Raw genomic sequence first — 22,145 nt, forward strand, 5'->3', positions numbered from 1 at the left:
CACTGGTACCACACAGAAATATACTATTCACAGCTATTGGGCTAAGTGAGAGTTAGAAACATCAGAATTAAGATAGGGTTATTGTTGTTGGTTATCAAGTAAGTATCTTTCAAATCCTGTGTGTGTGTTTTTTTTTTCTTAATGGCTGTTTAATTTCGCAGTATTACATAGTTTTGCAATTTATTATGATGTCATGTAGAGATGAAAGGAGAGTAAAAGCTGTAGGGAGAATAAAAAGGTAGTAACAGGTAAAGGAGAAGAGGGAAGGAAGAAAAAAAATGAAAATAACCTAAGCAGACAAAGTTGGGTCCTGCCTGCTTTGGCTAGTAGATCACCACTAACTGGATCAGATGAGGTTCACTGTTGTTTTGTTTGGTGGGTTGGTTTTTTGTTTGTTTTAAAACGTTTATTTATTGTTGAGAGAGAGAGAGAGCATGAGTAGGGAGAGGCAGAAAAAGAGGGAGACGGGATCCGAAGCAAGCTCTGCACTATTAGCATACAGAGCCCATGTGGGGATCAAACACACACCGTGAGATTATGACCTGAGCCGAAGTCTGTCCCTTAACCGACTGAGCCACCCAGGCACCCCAAGCTTCAGTGTTTTGTCCTGTATTATGGATATTTCTTACAGAGTGCAGATGTAAATAGATGCCAGCATTTGATTACAATCACAGCTCCGATCTGTAGACATCCTTCGACAGAGTCATCAACATCTTTATAGCAACTAAAATCATTCTGGATACAGATAGTCATTTATCCTGCCCAGACCAAGAATCTCTACATGGAGAACTCAGTTCTAGGAATCCAAGCAATTATTCACATTCACCATACAGCAACACCTCAGTGACCTGGAGCTCAGTCTCTTAGGTTCTTTCAAAACAGAAACCTAATCCCTCAGGAGGTGGCCTGGGTTAGTTTTTTCTTCATTAATTCCACAATATTTACAAAGCTCCTGCTATAAGTAGGGCACTGTGCTAAGTACTAAGGATAGAACAATGAGCATATCCCCTCAGTCTCAGAAATCTCACCCAACATTTACAGTTCGTCTCTACTGTGACCATCCCTGAGGACTCCCCATGAAGCCCACCACCCTTGAACTCATACTTTGACTTACCAACGCATCTTACACTGGATCCTCCCCATCAGAGGATAAGCTCACAGGCAAGCCCTGTGTTTTTAGACTTCCTTTGTACCTCGCACAGTTCGCCTGAGACACTAAACAAGTATTTGTTGAACTAATTAATGAAATACCTGTCACCAGGCACCAAACTGCAATCTGTACTACTCTCAAAGGCTTTCCAGAGCATGCTTCTCCCATAGATACTTTTTTTTTTTTTACAAGTTTGGTTGCCTGGCTCTGCAAATTAGCCTCTAATTAGCCTCTGCAAATGAGAAGTGCATGACTGGAAGTGGGGAAAGGTTTTCAGTGAGACATTCTTCATAATGTGAGGCTGGAAAATTCAAAGCTGCATTACCATGGTAACCCTATTTTCATAATGATGACCTGATTCACTACGAAAAAGTTAAACGATATTTTCTACTGTTTGTTTAAGGTAGTAGAGAATTGTACAACAAAAGTAAGGTGCTTAGAAACGGGCAAGCATTGCTTATCTGTAAAAATCACTTGTGTAGATCTGTAGCATTGTACAATGCTCTCCATTGGCGAGAAGAGATTGAGCAATTAGCCAGTATGTTCATGTGCATATTTTTGCCAGGATAATGTGCGTTTCTGTCATTCCACTTTAAAGAGTTGCAGTCACCTTAAGAAAATAATCTTATATGGATGGTTTCAGTGATCTTCCAAGAAACCTATCACATAATTCAGTAAGAAACTTAAGGAAAGGAAAGAGACAAAAACAAAACACATGCAAAATAAATATCCCCATAAAGCCCAGATCTTCTATAATGGCTGCTTTAAGGTATGGTGGGAATTATTTCCAATTCAACTATTTCTAGTCCTCTCACCTGTTAAAGTAGGAAGTCTTTAGGAAAAAGCTTTTAAATTAAAATTTTGTAAAACAGACTGTTTTTTGAATACTGTGCAAGTAGTTTCATAAGAAAGAAAATTACAGTATTGTTTATAAACAATTTACAGTGCTGAGTTGCTATTTTTTCATTGTTTAAGTTGCATTAGATTTCACAAAAGCTATTTGGAAAAAAAATTGCAATAGGAAGGCCTGTCCATTGTATTTTTCAGAAGAAAGCTGGTTTTCACAATATTATTCACATTTTGTAAACAGCATCAATGAACCTGCACATAAAAGGTTAAATGTTTGCAGACCATTCTTTTTTGCCTCAAAGATCAGAGACAAATTACTATTTTTATTTTACATTCCCTTGATGAGGATAATGATAAACAGCTGTCACTTCAGTGCTTGGACTGCAAAGAATCCTATTGCAATCCTATAATTTAAACAAAGAAAAAAGCCATAGTCATACTCAGTATACATACAGAAAAGAGCACAACAGAGAATTTGATTAGAACTGGGTCAGGGAAGAAGGAGTATTTGCTGTCTGAAATTACTCAGTTAGAAGAGAAAGGCCATGTATGCACATTTTCCCCATTTATCTTAGACGTATTAGAGAGGGTAAGTGTTTCTTCTTTCTTTCTAAACTCAGGAAAGAAATTCAATTTGCGTTGTGAATTTCGTGACTCCCATCATGTCCGTGGTATTATCAGAGAAGTTCAGGTTTGCATGTGACCACATGTTTTTCCAAAAGCAAAAGAGAATTTCAAATTGTTTTATGGGTTTTCTGGAATACTTCTCTCTCTCTCTTTTTTTTTTCCGTGTTGAGAATTAAACCATTCAGTGTTCTCCATTCACTCCGACACTTTCCCTTATTAAGTGCATCTGGTTTGAAAAAGTGAAAGTGAACGTCTTGTGCATATTTTGATGTGCAAAGAGTAAAGTAAAGCTAAATGTTAAAAAAAAAAGTGTGAAATGGGAAAATTCAGTGTTTCTATATAAAAGTATGGATGATGATGTAACTTTCTTAGTGTTTCATATTTCTGCAGGTTCTAAAAATACTACTTATTCTACTTTCCTCTTTTGTTTCAATAATTTGGTTTTTTATAAATATCACTACTTCACTGACACCTTTTTTCCTAGAAACTCTTTTTTACATTTATAATTTTATCTATGAAACTAAGTTGATGTACTGTGGATGTTTCACTGTTTCATAATACTTCTTGATTTTTTTTATACTTAAGGAAAAAAAAAGAAATTTGTTAAAATTGAATGCCTCTGACATTTATTGAACAAATTTCAGCTCTCAGAGACTCAGCATGCTCTTCTATAGGTTGACAATAACAATGGCCCCTCCCTCCTAAGGTAGCAGTGTGGGTCTTCTATATAAAGTGCTTAGCATAGTACCTAGAACACAGCAAGTGTGCAATAAATGTTCTTGGGAGAGGTGGAATATTGAGGCTAGAATGTCATCACCTCTGACTGTTAAATACCATAACAAAATCCCAGTATATTTCAGATCACCTCTGACTGTTAAATACCATAACAAAATCCCAGTATATTTCAGATCAGAGAGACAAACTGAATTGTATTTTATCCATTATGGAGGTTTGTATTGTTTTGTATAAAAGGTATTTTCCTCACAAGGCTGTTGGTCATCTGTTCTCATATATATATATGTGTGTGTGTGTGTGTGTGTGTGTATATATATATATATATGTATGTATATATATATTTATCTCATTTATATATTTATATAATATATAATTATAGTATATATTATATATATAACATATATATTATATTATATTATAGTTATATTTTTTTCATAATCATTTTATCATTCTCACTGTTATCAAGTCATAATGGACCCCAGCTCATCACTCTGGGGTTTCTCTGGTCTCCAATTCCTCTGACACATGGGCAGGCACACTTGGATAACCTGAAATGCACCAGAGCAGCCTCCTTGGTTTCGGTGAACCCTTTTGCAGTTGTTAACTCCCCTCCCATGCATCAGGCTCTGTGCCAGGTGCTGAGAAGAGAAAGATGAATAAGACCCCAGAGCCCAGTAGGGGGAGGAGCATAAAACTAGGCTGGATATTAAATAGTAAAAGTGAATACAAGACACAGAGGAAGCACAGAGCAGGGGAGTGTTGGGGGTCTGGGGGCCATCAGGAGCTTGTCTGGAAGAGGTGATGATGGAGCAAGGCTCTGAAAGATGAAAGTTCTTCACAGGTGGGAGGGAGGGTTCCAGGCAAATGGGACTAGCTTGCAGAACACATGGAGGTGTAAAAAAAAAATACATTTTCCATTTTTATATTGCTTGAATTGAAAATGTTTTATGCTCAAATTTTTCACCTTGAATTTTCATAACGTATGTTGAGAGTCCAGCAGCTCTCTAACTCTATTCCATGAATATTGAGAAAAGAAAGAAAGAAGCTGACATTCGTTGAGGCCCTTGGCTAGGTCATCTCATATGTGTTATCTCATTTAGCTTCCACAAGTTTTCCAGGGATGTGGGTCCCCATTTTAAAGACAGGGAGGAAGCCAGGTTTTAATTACATCAAGTAACTGAAGTGTGACCACCACACAACCTGTACACAACAGAGCTTGAATTTGAACCTACAGTTTTCACTTTCACATACAATATCCTTAACATGACATTGCAGTTACCACTGACTCTGACAGTTTGAGCTCAGCATGGAGCACATTTGCAGCGGTTTTTATACCCTAGAAAGAAGTTTGGGAACATGACTGTTTTTTCACTGCCATGGCTAACCTTCCCTCTATCAGCCCTCTATCACTTTAGGGCCTTTTTTTGCCTATTTATCCCAGATCCTATTGCACTTATATATCGCAAATTAATAATAAAAATAACTACATAAGACTTGATTTAGTTCTTTCTTTCATTGATCAAAGACCATTTAAAACAACTGTCCATTTTGAAACTTCCTCTACCTTGTTGTAGTAGAGTCAGATGCCTCAGAAATGTCCTTAAACTATCACCCGGAAGCATGGGGTCATACTCTCAGGACTGGAAAAATGACTGTTGTGTTTTAGACTGAGTACATTATTTTAATAATTTTTAAAAGTACTGGATATTTCTGAGCCAGAGAAGCCTATATAAATTATTAGAACCAATTTCTATCTTTGTTATTGTTGACTTTGTGGTGTACAAATATGCCTTTCACACATGCTTATTGATTCAAAAGTAAAGTTTGTCATTTATACACCCATTTAAGCCATTTAGCACAGTGCTTTGCCTAGAACTGATTGGATTATTGAAAACCTGGCAGATCAAAGTATGTACATTTCCAAAGAAAAGTACTTCGTGTCTACAATGGAAGCAATAAATTATCCCCCCCCCTTTTTTTTGCATTTGTAATTAAATCTTTCCAAATGTTAGAAAGTACCCAGACCACTAACAATATTTGTATCATGTTCTGGGGCTTAGATGCTCCAACCTGACTTGAAATGGAGACCATTTGTTCTAAATTGATTTCAATGCCAAGCCAATAGGTCAGCCCTTAATGATGAAGATGCCATTTCAGCCCAGCCTCTGGTGGATAAGCCAAAATAAATTAACTCAAGTCCCATAGTATAGAAAACAGATGCTTCTCTCATGTTGCACAAGTAAATTCTTTGTGTATAGATGTGTTCTGTTTTATTCAAAGAATAACAAGTTGGAAGTTAAAATTGTAAGTTTTCCACAATGGAGCCAGCCTTTAGTAGTGATGACAGAAGCAAGAATTTACAGAACAAATTCCAGCAAGTGCATGGAAAAATGAATTATTCTCTATATCTCTTACTTTGGCCCCGGGCCAGGCTTAGGAGATTTAGTTTTAAAACCTGGGCCGATCCAAATGCTGATCCATCCCAGAACAGACCTAGGAGTTCCAGAACAACACCAAGGTTATTTCTAATCTATTGAATCCCTAAGAGACTGCTCCCAGAGGTTTACATCCGCATCATTCACTTGGATTCAGTTCTTTGGCCAGCTTGCAAATGGCTTAAGATTAGATTGTTCTCTAGAGGTATGTTGTTAGGTGCACTGTTTATCTGGTTATTCATCTCAGTATTCACTCAGAACTAGAATAGTTGCTTTTCCTAGGCTGTGGCTCGCCGAAAGTAGAATAATAACTTCCTGGTTCTGATCTTTTTTCGGAATTAATGGGTATGTTTAAGATAAAGATGTTACCATCTAGTAATATAACTCCAAATACAGTAATCAGAAGTTGATCATCTGATAATGTATGGTATTTTTTTCTTCTGAACGAATGTGAAACAATCCATGTTTTCTTTCCTTTCTGTTAGACTGAAAATGATGAGAATGGCCAGGCAGAAAACTTTTCCATGGACCCACAGTTGGAGAGGCAAGTGGAGACCATTCGCAACCTCGTAGACTCCTACATGTCTATCATCAACAAATGTATCCGAGATCTAATTCCAAAAACAATAATGCACCTTATGATCAACAATGTAAGTGACTATAAACTGTCTCATTTTAACTTCTAACCTATCTTAGTATGGAAACTGCTCATAGTCTCATCAGTTTCTTTATGCTATTTTCTGGATGGTTGAAATACCTATTACCCAGGTTCATCATTTTCTATTACAATTGGTTAAGTGACTAACCAGAGAAAGAGGATTCAGGAAAGCAAACATGAAACTTCTAGCCACAGTGCTGTGGTATTTCCTACTGCCTATCTCTTGAAAAGTATGCATTTGCTCACAATAAAGCAGAGCAAGAATACTGTAGCTATAGTCGGGGCGTAAGTTAATTGCAAAGGCAACAATAAAACCAGATGCCCCGGCTCCTAGATTTTGAGATTAAAGGCAAAAGATATTTATTTTTTTCTACACACATAGACATAAAATATATTAACATGGTTATTTTTTCACCTTCTAAAAGCTATGGAATGCTATTTTAACCTGGGAAATGGCTTTTTGACCTATCCCCTTGGATTAAAAGTCAGTCAACTTTTCTAAAGTAATGATGATATTGCCACAGATCTTAAAGTGCCTGCTACACTAGCCCTGAATCGATCTGTATCATGTAGAATCTCTCCTTTTTCATGGTTATTTTTATAGTATTCAGGATATGATACTTAAATTATGGTCTAGTTTGGTTCTCTGGGTAGCTAGTTTATTAAAGTACTAGTTATATCCCAAGTTATTTGAGAAATTATCTTTTAGATAAGATAGGCTGTAATGGGGTGCCTTATAACAGGCTTTTCTGACTCTTGAAAAGGAGATACCAGCATTTTTAGTTCTAGCAATCTTCTAGGGGCACCTTTTTATTTAAATCAATGATATATTATGAGCATTTGCTTGTAACAAATAAAAATTAGCTAGCAAAGGTACTAAAAAGAACCCCGTGCTAGAACTTAAGAGAAACCTGTATTCTAAGCCTGGCTCTGCTACAAACTCTGTTGACCTAAAGACAAATCAGTTAACTTCTTTGCATCTAGGTCCTCCATATGTAAAACACTAATCATAGAAAAAGTACCCGGCTTAGGGATTTATTCCAGAAGATAATATATATGGAAATACGATGAAAAATATACTTGTAAGAAAGCAGTGTGGCTGGCTGCCTATATAAGAACTATAAAAAGCCTTTATCCATATTTCAGGATTTATTTCAAAATTGTGTTTGTAAATATGACCTTCTGTTGTTGTTCATGGTCTATTCATTCCTTGAATAAAGGTTTCCTTGTAGAAACCCCTTGAAGGAAACCCTTCTTGAAGAAACCCTAAGCACCCATGGTTTTTACCTAACTCCATTCCCAGACACATTTTTGCATATTCAACCAAGGTTAGTAGGACACTTGGAAGTATCAGCAGTAGGTAAGCAATATATTGGAAATTTGCAAACTATGAATTGTATTCTTAAGCTTAGTCAGCAGCCTACTGTGTGACCTGAAGCAAATTATTTGGGCCCTCTGAACTGAAGTCAGTCACTTCTAAAATTACGGTAAGAACAAGGAGCTGCCTCACTGTATTGTCAGAGAACATAATAAATGCAACTATATGCCATTTTGAAAAATATAAAGTACTAAACAAATAGTCTGTGTATTTTTAAGATTACCCTCTTAACTTTGCTTAAATGAGTTCAGGTTGTTTTGCCGTGGTATATCCAGGCACTTGCTTATTTAAACATTTTCCTGATTAAGTATCATTTATCTTTTCACGATTTTATCGTAAGTCATTAGTGCTGCCATCAGTTCAAACACTAGGTTGCTCTGCGCTATATTAAATCATCAGCACAGGAAATAGCACTTCCTGTCTAGAGCTGTAAGGAGTAGCCTGACACTAATTAGTTAAAAGGAGGGGGAAAAAAATGACTCTCTCACAAATCCATCCTACTTTCACCTTCTCAAGAAACACACACACACATACACAAAGAAATGTGGGAGTAATTGCCCTCACCCCTCACCGGTGTGCTTGTTGGCTTTAATGAAATGGCTAAACCCCCACCTCCAGGGCATAATCCATGGAAGCAGAGCTCTTGGAACTGTCTTGAGAGAGACCTTGCAGAGCGATGAGAACGAAGACTTCAATTCTGACCTGATCGGCACGGTCAGACCTTGACATGGAGATTAATAGGAATGTGGAGAAAACGGAAACATCGTGTAATGCCAGATTCTTACGAAATTATGGTTATCTTTCTTTGAAATTTAACTTTTTGTATCTGTCAGAAAATAGTTTTACGTATCTCAGATGACCACTTTTCCTTGAGTATTATGTTATCTGTGTTTTTACTGTGTATATAAGAGTATATAGTTTTTTATACATTTGATCATTATATATGTAAAAATGTAAAAAAAATGGCTCTTTTTAAGTGCCATATTCTCATAGCATCTTTTTGTGCAGAATGTCTGAGCCCTTTTTGTTCCTTCTGGAAGTGTTCTATTGAGTACAGGGAAGAGAAGCATGGTGGACGCCCAGCACCGTGTCGTGCACATGTGTTGATTTTTTATTCACTTTAAGGTGCAGAGGTCTTCAAGGTAGAGAATTAATCATAGAATCACAGCTAGAAAACAAATACCTTGACTGCTCATTCTAAATTCCATTCACTTAACCCTGCTGTTTCTGGAAATGGCTTTGGGTAGACTCTCCAGAACCGATAAATGCCTGAAACGGGGTCCTCTGCCTGTGGACAGTCACCATGGAAGGTGGTGCTGTGGCCTTTCCTCTTTGAAATGCGAATGGCTGCTCTGCCTTCTGAAAAAGAATATGTTTCAGCCAACTTTTATAAAGTTCAGAATTTGGTGGGCAGTTTCCTTTGAAAGTTTACATTAAGTGTTCTGCCACTCAAGTCTCCATATGGAATTATTTAAGAAGTTTAAAGCCAGCAATAAATGCCTTGCCTCAGACATACTGTAAGCCTTTGTCTATTGAAGGGCAGCAGCTGTTTCATTGCTTAAGCATACTAGGTAACAGCGGCACAAAGAAATAGCACGTTTATGACAGCCGGTCCTTCTGGTCAGGCTACAGTCGAAGCAGCAGACTTTTGTTCAGGACACACATTAACACCCCATGGCAAGCACAGTTTGATGACCTCTCCTCCGCAGCTCACTCCACCGGAAGATTCGCCATCAGAAAATCAAGAAAGGGGATCCAGCTTGATTGTAAAAGTGTGACTGGCAAAGTGGTCCACAATTCTGTGTTGGGACCCATAGGACAGCCACCCACTGGGTACCCATTATTTTGCCCAGATTATAAATGAAGAAACTGAGCCTCCGAGAGGTTAAGTGACTTTCCCAGGGTCACACAGCTGGGGCTGGCAGGGTCAAGATGAAAATCCAGATCCTCCCATTTGCAGTCTGAGGGTCTGTCCCTTTTAACGTCTGTTAATGCATATGGCGAGGTTAGGAAAACTAAATACAGCTCAACCTTCTCAAACTAGGGGACTCCTATCCCCACCGCACATACCTGGTGTATCTTCCCAGAAGGTTCATTTACTCAAAGATTTCATTAGGGGTTGTTTGCATATGAGAAGCAATGTTTTACATCTTAACTTGAAATTCAAGCAAACCCAGATAATACAAAATAGAACATAAAGTTTTTATGAAACTTTTTAAGAACCAAATATGAAGCCTAGAGGCGTTTCACACTTGGAGTGTGTGCTGCTCCTGGACCCCCGGAGATCCACATCCACTCTCCTTGGCCATTGGCACTTTGCTGGAAAATTAGTAACATGTGCCCTAGTTTCAGAACTCACTGTAACTTTCGTGTGTATGAAGTAGAGTGTTATTTCAAATGTTCATTATTTGAGGTGAAAGTACACCTTGAATACCAGGACACTGAGTTTGTTTCTGCGGGTCAAGAACTCAGCATCCTGCTCAAGAAACAGATCAGGACCAGGGTCCAGAAGCCCCCCTCGTGTTTCCCCTTCCCCCCACCCCCATCACATCCCCCCCAAGGGTAACTCTCCTGATTTTTTACAGCATAGCTGGGTGCTGCCTGTTCTCGAACTATGGAATCATATATAGTGCGTGCTTGTTGGTGTCTAACTTCTTCTGCTTGACGTTATGTTTGTGAGTCAAAGGATGTTGCTTTTTAAAGAAGGGAAACGTCATTGGTCTCTAGCAGAACTAAATCCCTGAGAAATGGAAAGGAAGCTAAAGCAGACGTGAAAGAACTGTGAGAGCTCAAAAAATCACAAGCTTGTCACCAAGCCCTTTTCCCAAAGTAAGCACGTTTACACTTCTGTTACGTTTTTTACATACTTACCCGTGTGACTGCGAGCAGTCACAGACTGCACCTCCCGTCTAGAGACGGAGAGACCTTAAGGAAACGGTCTTCTTACTAACAGAATTGTGTGACAATTCTGGGAATGTCCCTTTCATTTGTGAAGGCCTTAAAATGGTCTTAGTTATGAAGACAAAAAAAGGTCTAAGATGCAAACCTATCACAGGTTGATAGAGAAGGGTTAAAGTAAGAAAGAGGGGAAAACATGTGGAAGGTTTTTAATGACCTCACATTCCTCTACACCGAGCAGAACGACATGGCACAGTCATGCCTGTTTAGCATGTGGAGTCTGAACTGCAGTGAGGTTTTGTGTATGAGGATTTTTTTTGTGGACCGTGCCAAGATATATAGGTTATAAGGTGTTATAATTAGTTAAAAACATAAATTATTTCAAGTCTTACATCCAAGTATAATTCGTCTATGTCACCTTCTGTGAGGTACATTCCAAATGCCATCATCTCAAAGGGATCTACTTGACCTCAATTGTCGTGCAGAATCCTTGATTTACATATTTGTACCAGGGACACACGGACTGCTCAGAAAGTCCCTGAAGTGTCTGGAAATTCCCTGAAGTACCCCCCTACCTTTGTTCCAGTTGTAGCATCACCGCACTAAGCTAGCACATGAGCAGAGGCTAAAGTTTTGTTTCAGTGCAAAATAAAATGTTAACCTGCATACGCTCTGTATTGAACTCCGTATGTCACTTGATGCCTGCACTATTGCGATAGCTTGCTCTTTTGTTCTTGCGCGTCTGCTTACCTAACGCCAGTCTGGCCTATGTGCTTTAGCAAGAATAGCTTTTGTGTGCTGAGCACTAACGAAATGCGAGGCATTGTGCGAGGCAGTTTATGATCCTCAGGACAGCCCTTGACGCAGCTACAACCGCTGCCCTCATTCTGCAGATCAGGAACCTGAGACTGACAGAGGTTGCTATTTGCCCAAGAACGGGAAGCGTGGGAGCTGGGACTCGGATTCAGAGCTGTTTGCTCCCAGAGCCTGAGCTCTTGACCACTGTGCTGCACCGCTGCTTTCTCCCATGCTAATCATACTCCTATGAATTCAGAGCTTTTGCCAAATCTTTGGGATAGTAGGCAAGTTTTGGTGTGTAACATTTGATGTGGAAGAGTTGATTCAAGGCAGATCTTTTATCAGAATGCTAAAACAAGCCCTTATTATTTTATTTCGTGGTTTGTTTGACAGCCGCTTCTTACTTCAGACCTGCTTTAAATCTATTCTTGGAAGGACCTTCTTTTAAATTACGTTTAATAGATTCTAAGTGATGCTCCAGTTAGAGGTAAATCTTCAGACTAGCTGAACCCGACTGCTGTTCAATGCCAGGAAAATTGTCTGGTTTTGAGTTCTGAGCTGGGCCATGTATCTGAGTGCACACACACACCCAGCCGTGGAAGATTTGTGTGAATGTCCCTGACCCCTGGGGTACTCCTTGGGACTCCTGCAAGTGTGCTGAAAAGTGAATAATTCTCCAAAAAAGGGGGAATGAAATATTCCCGAAGCTAACTTTACTGTCTTTCCTCAAAGTCTAACTTTCCTTCCTGACTTTTGATTTTCTGCTCTTCGACTCACCCAAACCTCAGTGGTTGAGGTGTCCTTGTTCCTTTCGTTCTTGCCCTGTCACATCAAAACAGCACCAAGTCCAGTTGGCTTCTCCTTTATAATGTAATTTAGCTGTGCCCATCTTTTCTATTCCACTGCAATCTTGCTAGATTAAACCCTCACCATCTCATAAATGATCTATTAGTCTTATAACAGATTTCTTTATCGCTGTTACCACCCTTACAAATTCTTTTCCAATCACAGACTAATTTCCCTAATCTCTCTTTTATCATTTCACTTACTTGCTTACAAGTCTTCCGTGGCTTCCCATTACCAAGTGTATAAGGTTCAAATAGTTTTCCTTGGCATTCAAGGCTTTCACATCTGGCCCTAGGTGACCTGGCCACATTTACCTTCCACAACTATCACACATAAACCTACCCTACTAGACAGTTGTCCAAATACATCCTGTCTACTAGATTACTTCCATATTTGAGTCACTCTTGGTTTACAAAATATGTGCAAAGAATACTTTTTATTTCACCACAGTGAAGCTGTGATTTACCTGAATTTTCTAAACTATTTACATAGTTTGATACCTTTAAAAAAATAATAAAGCTATGTGTTTTAGACTCTTATCTCTTGGTTATGTATTTAACCACAACCCAGGAATTTCGAGCATCTGACAGCTATTCCGTTGTCTGCCTGAATTTGTAACAATTAAATATACTGGCCTTTGCTCTTTCTTAGAAAGACCCAGTGACTCTAGATAAGGGTTAGTTTCATTTAACAGAGAAACTGAAAAATCCAGGTTGGTTTATTTTTCTAGGCTTAAGTCAATTAGCATACTTCCTTGCCACTCTAAAATAATGATGCTTAAACATAAATTGTCTTTTCTTTTTTTTTTAATTTTTTTTAATCTTTATTTTTGGGAAAGAGAGACAGAGTGTGAGTGGGGGCAGGACACAGAGAGAGGGGGACACAGAATCCGAAGCAGGCTCCAGGCTCTGAGCTGTCAGCACAGAGGCCGACTCGGGGCCCAAACTCGTGAACCATGAAATCACAACCTGAGCTGATGTCAGACGCCCAACCGACTGTGCCACCCAGGCACCCCCCAAATTGTCTTTTCTAAGCACTCAAAGTGGGGAAGAGGGTAATGGAAAGAGCACCAGACCTTGAGTCAAAAGATTTGGGATTCAACCTAATGTTATGTGATTTTGGGCAACGTACTTAAACTCTGAACTTCAATTGCTTTATCTGTGAAATTGGGATCATAGGGGCCCCTGGGTGGCTCAGTCAGTTGAGCGTCCAGCTCTTGATTTCAGCTCAGGTCATGATCTCACAGTTGGTGAGTTCGAGCCCCATATCAGGCTCTGTGCTGACAGGCGTGAGCCTGCTTGGGATTCTCTCTCTCCCTCTCTCTGCCCTCCCTGCTCGTGCGCTCGCTCTCTCTCTGTCTCTCTCTGTCTCAGAAATAAATAAACATTAAAAAAATTGGGATCATAATACATTTCCTAAGTGTGTGGTGAGAATTAAATCAGAAGACTTCTGAAGGCACTTGGGATACACCATATTCCACTGGTCCTCACATTCACTTCACATTTAATATTTCTGACGCCGAAGATGCATGTCACACTCAATGGCATCTTGGCATTCTGTCATAGTTTACTTGATGGTGTGTTCTCTTTGTGGCCCAGAAAATTATGGTGTCTTCAAATTACTGGTATCTTAGACTTGAAGAAATATGGCGGCCAGTGCTCTCTCCCTCAGTGTTGTGCAGTATATGCATCCTCTCCATTCTCGTTCTGCTACAAAATGCCACTCCCCTAAGACTCATACGTATTGTTGGTACTTAAGTCTTTTTTCATGTATCTGCTAACTATGGAAACTCATGCCAGTTCTCATTACTGTTAAGTAGCTTCTATTGGAAACTTCTAGAAAGCAGAGACTCTCACTTTTTTTTGGTAAATCAACTTGCATAATTATATAAGGTTCTGTGTTTAATAAAAATTCACTTATTGGTACTAATTCCACTTTTGAGATGACATTGCATCCTGGGATCTTGCTAGTGTTTCAGTGATTTTGGTAAGAGCTAGGAATACCAAGGAGTGGATGGCTTGTGTTATTATATAGGTTTCTTACATCAGTGTTTTCTGCTGAAAACACTGCTTCTTCCCTCCTGGTACCTGCCTCGTCTCTAAGCCAAGCAGCCTCAGACAACATAGTGGAAATGCTTACGTAGCCAACAGGCCCTGCTCTGGCGATGGCAGGGTTTAGCCCTCTTTTCAACTAATGTAGGTTTTCCTTTAGTCCACAGCCATGAGACAGAGGGAAAAACTGTTCCTGCACTGGTGCTGAGAACTAGGAGGGCAGGAGGAAACTAGGAGTAAATAGATGCATACACACTGTACATCTTGCATACCTCACGCATCATGCACCTTTTCCCAGAGTGGGCTGTTGTAGACTTTGTCCACAGCCTCTGAGCCAGTTTGTGCCATCTGACCGCACGTGTGTTCCCATTTTTATTTTTCTGTGGTGACCTGACAGGTTAAAGATTTCATCAATTCGGAGCTCCTAGCACAGTTATATTCTTCGGAGGACCAGAACACTCTGATGGAAGAATCTGCTGAACAGGCGCAGCGCCGGGATGAGATGCTTCGAATGTACCAAGCCCTTAAAGAGGCCCTCGTGATCATTGGTGACATCAACACCGCCACCACTTTCACCCCTGCACCGCCTCCTGTGGATGACTCCTGGATACAGCACTCCCGCAGGTAGGAAAATGACCCCATGTCACCAGAGGCCTGCCAAGCTCATCCGGTATCATTTTCTGAGTGTGCTTCCCTAAACCAATATGAACCTGAAGAAAAAGGATAATGTAAGTCCAGGAGTGAAAGAGGAGGTCAGATTTTCCCAACCCCCTTCAAAAACAAGCACAAAACATCCCTACAGTGGAATGTTATGTGGTCATTAAAAAGAATAAGTTCTACACTGAAATGAAAAGATAGTCAAATTAACGTGAAGCTTTAAAAAAAAAAAGTAAGTTGTAGAATGTTGTGTTCTAATATGTACAAAAAAGGAATTTAGAGAGAGAGAGAACATTGCATTATATGGCACTGTATTTTATTGTGTTGTATTATAGAAGGTATTTGAAAAGGATACACAAGAAACAGCTACTGGTTGTCTCCACAGAGTGCACGGTTGGGAGGAGGGAACCTCCTCTCCACCATTGACTCCTTGTATACCTTTTCTTTTTTTAAGTTTTTTTTTTAAAGTAATCTCGACACCCAGCATGGGGATCCGACCCAGGACCCTAAGCTCAAGAGCGGCATAGTCCTCCCACCAAGCCAGCAGTCAAAGTGTAATTTTTACAAAGCAACCAGGAAGCTATAAAATACTCTCTTAAAGATGAATTCAGACAGAAACTGCTCTGTCTCTCCCCAGGTCACCCCCTCCGAGCCCCACCACCCAGAGGCGGCTGACCCTGAGCGGTCCCCTCACGCGGCCCGCATCCGGCAGAGGGCCCGCGCCGGCCATTCCCTCTCCCGGACCCCATTCGGGGGCGCCCCCTGTGCCCTTCCGGCCCGGCCCGCTGCCCCCCTTCCCCAGCAGCAGCAGCAGCGACTGGTCCGGAGCGCCCCCGCAAGTGCCCTCCCGGCCCACCAGGGCCCCGCCCAGTGTCCCCAGGTGAGTGCTCTGCGCGCAGCACGAGCCAGTGTGTGCTCTTCGGTTCTCTTCTCATAGCATGGCAGACAGAGTTTATTTGGAAAAGAAATTTGCAAAGATATTATCCTACACATTTGCGATTTTCACCCGGGAAGGGTATCATGGGCAAATGGTGGAGCCTGTGACACCATTTAAAAACCAATATGTGGTCCAAACCTCTCCTTTACCAACTGGCACACACTTAATGAGACTACAGAAAACTGGGTCCAAATGAATGACATTTGGGCAGCTGTTCGTAGAATCTGAGAGAGCACTTTGAAAGGCAAGAAAGAGCTGTGGCGGGGTTATTGCAAGCTGTGTGCGCCATAGGTCCCGAGAGTATCAGGAGCTAAGGCCTTGCCTTCTCTATTACCAAAGGAGTTCTAGAAAACCACTAACTTCAAGGAATATTATCCATCTGCCCTCTGAACTATAACCCTTAAGCCCAATATTATTAACTTTAATGTAGCCTGAGTAAAAACTGGGCTGATTAGTTTGCAACTTTTTTTTTTAAACTACGCATAGAAATTTTAACGCACACATGATGATTGCTGTGTGCAGTCACTAACCATACATGAGATGGAACTTTGTACATTTGAATAATACACCTTGGCATGTGTAAGCAGATTTTTCAGGCTTGTGAAACAAAATACTGAATAAGTAAACGAAACTTGAAACGTATACAGTTGAAGCTATATTCTCACTTTTGTGCGTTTACAGTCAAATATGTACAATGTGTATAATTAGAGATTTTAAAAATAGAAGGAATTAGGAGGTTTTGTCCTCAACATCAGAAATTTTCAAAGGAAAGAACATTAGCCCATACAGAAATTTAATTTTTTTTAATTCAATTCAGAGGATTAAAATATTTATATGCTTAATGAAGGAAAACCTTACTATGCATGTACCATAAAACAGAAGTGACTTCCTCCGACCCACGAAGCCTGAGTCACCTCACCCTCTGATTGCGGGCCTTACATTTATTCTGATCTTCATACTTTTGGGTGAAATGAAGAGAAGGGGCACCTTAAACATGTAAACAAAGGGTGGTGTACCAGGAATGGCAGAGGATGTGAAATCAGAAAACCTTGTTTGTCACAGACCTCGCACAACTCATTAAACTCTGAGCTAGGGGTTCCCCATCCATGAAAGAGGAACGATTTCACCAAGGTCGTTGCCCACGTCATATGAAATGAGGTGTTTGAAAGAGCCTGATAAACTGCAAGGCACTGTGGTTGTTAGGGTTATCATCACTTTGGTCCCAATCAGAAAGGATATATGTACTCTCAAACCTATTTTTTTTCTTAAAAATAGGTTCAGTTTATAACTCATTTGGAACACAGCTAAATTTCTAGTAATAATAGTAAAAGTGATAGCTAATATTTATTGTGCTCTCACTGTATGCTAGGCACTGTCCTAAGTGCTTTGCAGGTACATTTTTGTTTAGTGCGCACAGCAACCCAAAAGGATAGGTTATTATCCACTTTACAGATGAGGCACAGAGTTCTAAACAACTTGCCCAAGGCTGCTCAACCAGACCCGAATGGAGCTGGGCTTTAATCCCAAGCAGTCTGACTCCAGAGCCCAGTCTCCTGACCACAATACCAGGGTTTCTCAACCTCGGCACTGCTGGCATTTTCCTTGTGGGGGGCTGTCCCACGCACTTCAGTATGTTTTGCAGTATCGGAGCCTCTACCCAGTGGATGTCAGTCGTACTCCTCCCCTCCCCCCCAGTTGCAACTATAAAAATGGCAACATTGCCAGCGTGTTTGGGGAAGTGGGGAGTGGGGTGTAAAATCCCCCTCCCCTTGAGAACCACTACACTACGGTATTTCAGAGATTTTTCCCTTCCATGTAAAAAATAAATTAAAAAGATCATTGTTGAGTCTCACTGCAAGTCAGATTAAATTACTGTTTTAGGAAACTTCAGATGGACTGGGAAAGTGTCTGCCATTGTGCCAGGAAGGTATGGACGCCACTGGGCAAGGGCGTTGAGAGCGGGAAGACAGGAGTCCCATAAAGAGTCGGCTATTTTGTCTGTTTTGCTATAAGAAGGAACCAGAGCAACCTGGCGGTGCCTTTCCTCAGGAACGAACGTGCATGTCTTTGTTTGCTTGCTTGGCTTTTTTACCTCTTTGTTTCAGATAAGCTGGCTTGCCAATACCCTTCAGAGATTCTGTTGAATGCTGAATCGGTTTGTTAAGTGGGATGGAGTCGCCCTTGGTGTTCCCAAGCTCCTGCGCACAAGGTAGCAGGCAGGAATTGGTAGCTTGCGCTAGAGAAGGGGAATCACCAGCTTTAATGCATCTGTGTTGGGGAATTTATAGGACAGCAGTTATGTTATTCAAAATTGCTAGAATATTCTCAGCTTGGAGCCAGATCTAACTTGCCCTGGCCTTGAAAAGAGTCTCAAATGTAAAACAGAAATGAGAGTTCAGAGTAAAAGAGGAAAGTTGGTTTTTGTGCTGAGCCTTCAAGTTTCAGCGCCAGTTCAGCACAACGGGAGGGAAACCCCTCTGGGGGGGTGGGGGGGGGTCACCTGAGAGGGAGCAAGAAAGACTCTGTCAGGATCCTTATGCCTATTAAAGTTTAGCTTTAGATGAAGAATTCTGACCACATAAAGTCTGTTTTTAATAAAAGCCAGAGCAGGAATCCTACCAAATGCAAGCCAGAAATGGGGTTTAAGATTTCAAAAAAAAAAAAAAAGGAAAGAAAGAGAAAAAGAGACGACAAAGATGGAAAAAGAAAGAAAAAAGTTGAGGAAGCTCTTGTTGAAACTTCACCTTGTTCTGTTTATTTATATATTCTGATTTCCCTCTATGAGTTGCCTCCATTTTCTCTATTAAAAACTTAAAAAAAAAATGAAATGCCATTATCCATCATCTCCAGGAAAACAACCCTTAGCTTTCCGAGAAGGAAGTTTGATTTTTTTTCCCTAGCTCTTTACTTTCTTAAGGGCCCTTTCTCGTCCTTTATCTGAAACCAGAAACTCGTAACGTGACAAGACAGTACAAACCATGTCCCGCCGGCTCCCTGTTGGGCATTAATATTACAGAGGCAGTAACTGAACTTTTAGAGGCAAAATATTCCGCCATTCGGCATGTGCCTGCACGTAGCTTTCTTCTGGATAATTTGCAACTTCATTAGCAAGTTATGATTTTGACTTTTAAGAGCATATATACTTTTAACCCTATTCAAAGGTAATGAAAGCACTTGCAGTTGGACAGAAACCATGAGCGTTCTGCTTTTTTTTTTAATTATTATATATTTCCATTCCAATGTAAAGGAAGAGGAAGGAGAGAGGCGGGTGGAGTCATTTTTGGCCCCACTTTTCTCAGCTGCTCAAGCTGTTCTGGTTTATGTGCGTGGAGGCTTTCGGTGAGGAAGCTGGAAATACTGCGAGCTACATGCCTGTTTTAATTACTTCCACCTGAGCTGGGGGGCATCTCTGTCCCAAAGAGACTCACCAGTAGGGATGCTTCTGTCATTAGTAACTTCAGTGTACACAAATCTGATTTGTGGAACATTTTCTACCGCCAGAATATCTGACGTGCCCCTCCCCTCTCGCCCCACTCAACTCCTCTGAAGGGGCTAAAGCCCAGTTTGAAAATCCCAGCCAGTTGTGTTCTTGTTTAGCAAGATGATCTTAAGCAGACATCACCACCTCTTTAGGGGCCCTATTCTCTTACTTGAAGATCCCAATCTTCATCAAATACTAACGTTGGGGCTGATGTAGCTATTTTCAGTCACAGCTTCTTAAAATTAGTTAATTGGGAATCACAGCCTTTGACATTAACAGAACAAATTAACTGAAGCAGAGCGTGTTTTTCCTGGCAACAGCTGATTCTGGCATTATTTTACTCATTTGTCTTCTCCCCTCTCCTTGGACTAAGCTATTTTGCAACAGTCAAAAGGGGATAAGGGTGGGAGGAAGGGTCTCTATCCAAGGAAAAGCAAACTTCATTTGCCTCGTCACTCAATCCTCTCTTTAAAAAATATATATTGCAAAACTGAAGTATGTTCTTTTAACTACCCTTGTCACCAAGTCTGATGGTGTCTTTTAAAAATGGCAAAACTGAATCATAGGAAAGGATTTGGCTTTTACCCCAACTCCTCCACATGACAGAAACGCAAGATGGAAACCAAGAAACGCTCCATCAGAGGACTCTCTGATGAGTGCCATCGCGAAGCTGGCACCCTGCTCTGCGTGCGCAGCCCCCGAGGGGCATCAGCACTGCCACAGGGTTTCCCGCTCGGACCCATTCCGTGACTTATTCCTTTCCCCCGACTTGACATGGCACCCTTGTGCCATGGCACCTTCTGGTCCCCCATTCTCCATAATTTACTGCTAAACCAACCATGGCAAAAGATACATAAATCCTTCTACACAAGGAGATAATTGTTGCACTCGTGGTCTTTTCTTTAAGGAAGTAAAAGCCATTTGGTTCTCTTTACAATTTAATCTTGTTTCAGACATTTGACGTTGATACCCTGCTGTGCTATATCTCTTTTACATATTTTATATGTTGATTTAATTGACAGTTGACACAGAACCCCTTTCACTTAGGGATAAGGTCTCCTTGTTTTGTTTTGTTTTGTTTTTCAGCCAGTCCCCCAAATTTTGAGTAAGGACAAACCCACGATTCTTATAAGTGTGTCTTTGCATCCCTAACATGAAGGTTTGGTGCCATGAAGGATGAAGCTGCTGAGAATTGAAGTCATGGGCTCAGGGTACATGGACAATTAAGCGACTTTGGGGACTAGCCTGTGTCCGACTCTCCCGCAATCATGTCCTGGAAACATCCTGATTTACTCCCTCTTCAAGAGCCCTCTAAAAGTATGACTTCTCTTAGCAGCTGAGTGTCATTTGGACAAATGATGAATTCGCCTTGTGATTTCTGATTTCAGCCATGAGGTTTCTTTTTTTTCCTTACTGTTCTTCCCCTTTAAAGAACAAATAAATAAATTTATGATTAGGTAGTCTGATTTTTCAGGGAACAGTTTTTATTTTTAGCGACTGGATTTAAAAGTTAAGCAAAAAAAATTTTTTTAAGTATAAATGCCAAGAATAGAAACAACTTTGAGGTATTCTTTCTGATTCTTAATACTTAATGCATTTCATGAGGCTGCTGTGTCACAAAATTTGTTACTGAAATCCCAAATGTAATTAATAATTTGTTGCAGGTTTAACATGAGTTGTCATGATGCTTCATATATTTTAATGAAAACAGAAATGCGGCCATAAACTGTTCACTAAATAAAATATTCAATTTAATGTAAGCCCCTCAATTAACTATCCCATCAAAATCATTCAAATTCCACAACGATTCTGGTCGTAACATAATATTGCACTGAGGTGAATCGATGGTTAATGGCAAAGTTTTTCATTCTTCAGTCTTGGTTTCAATCTGGTTTAAGTGAAGGTAAAATTAGTCTGGTGGTTTCCTTCTTGGGTCTAGCAAACTTGAGTCTCCTTTACACAAACATCTCCATCCTGCCACAGTGCGAATGACGGGCAGCGTGTGTAGGTGAGGCCCGGGAACAGAACTGCAAGGGTTCTGAAGGTCAGAATCTGGGAGTTTTGCAGAGGTGTCGAGGCGGACTTCAGATTGCCTTTCTGTTTTCGATGTGTCCCCTATCTTACTTTTCCAAACATCCGATGCGGCAGGAGGATAGAAGAAAAAAGAAAAGAAGGAAGGATCTATATCAAACTAAGTACAAGCAACATAAATGCAGACAGGCTGCAGGCAGTGGTAAATATAACAATATGCCGCTGTTAGCCCAGTGGTAACTGGCATTAAGTTAACGGAATACAACTGTTTCCACATCCCATGACAAATAATAGCAAATAGCTCTGTCATTGTTCTCTCTGGGGTTCTAAATTGCTAAGCTTCAGCCATTGCAGGGAAAGCCCTTCTGAGTTTCAAGATACCCAGCCCTGCCCTGGGCTTCACCTGATTGATAGAGGAAGACAGCCAAGGCGGGAGTCTGGCACAAGAGCCACTGACCAGTGAAAACTGCACAGTAAATGATGATTATTCTTCCTGTGGCCAGTCGGCAGCAAACTGTCACCGTTTGGAATCTGCTGAATGTTCCTCTATACAAGTTGATGTCAGCTCAAAAAAGAAAAGAACAGAGCAGAAGAGAAAGAAAAGCGAACTGCAC

At 40.5% G+C, this 22,145-nt stretch overlaps 1 protein-coding gene across 7 annotated transcripts in view; it reads left to right on the plus strand.

Annotated features, from left to right (window-relative positions):
• Positions 1-22,145, plus strand: part of DNM3 (dynamin 3) — a 557,387-nt gene that overhangs the window by 510,917 nt on the left and 24,325 nt on the right. For all 7 annotated transcript variants that reach the window (XM_043568980.1, XM_043568982.1, XM_043568983.1 and 4 more), the window contains 3 exons: positions 6,282-6,446; positions 14,823-15,049; positions 15,720-15,962. In XM_043568980.1, coding sequence (XP_043424915.1) covers positions 6,282-6,446; positions 14,823-15,049; positions 15,720-15,962 — 635 coding nt within the window. The remainder of the gene's footprint in view (positions 1-6,281; positions 6,447-14,822; positions 15,050-15,719; positions 15,963-22,145) is intronic.

Source organism: Prionailurus bengalensis, chromosome E4, assembly GCF_016509475.1.
Source record: "Prionailurus bengalensis isolate Pbe53 chromosome E4, Fcat_Pben_1.1_paternal_pri, whole genome shotgun sequence".
Lineage (NCBI taxonomy): Eukaryota > Metazoa > Chordata > Mammalia > Carnivora > Felidae > Prionailurus > Prionailurus bengalensis.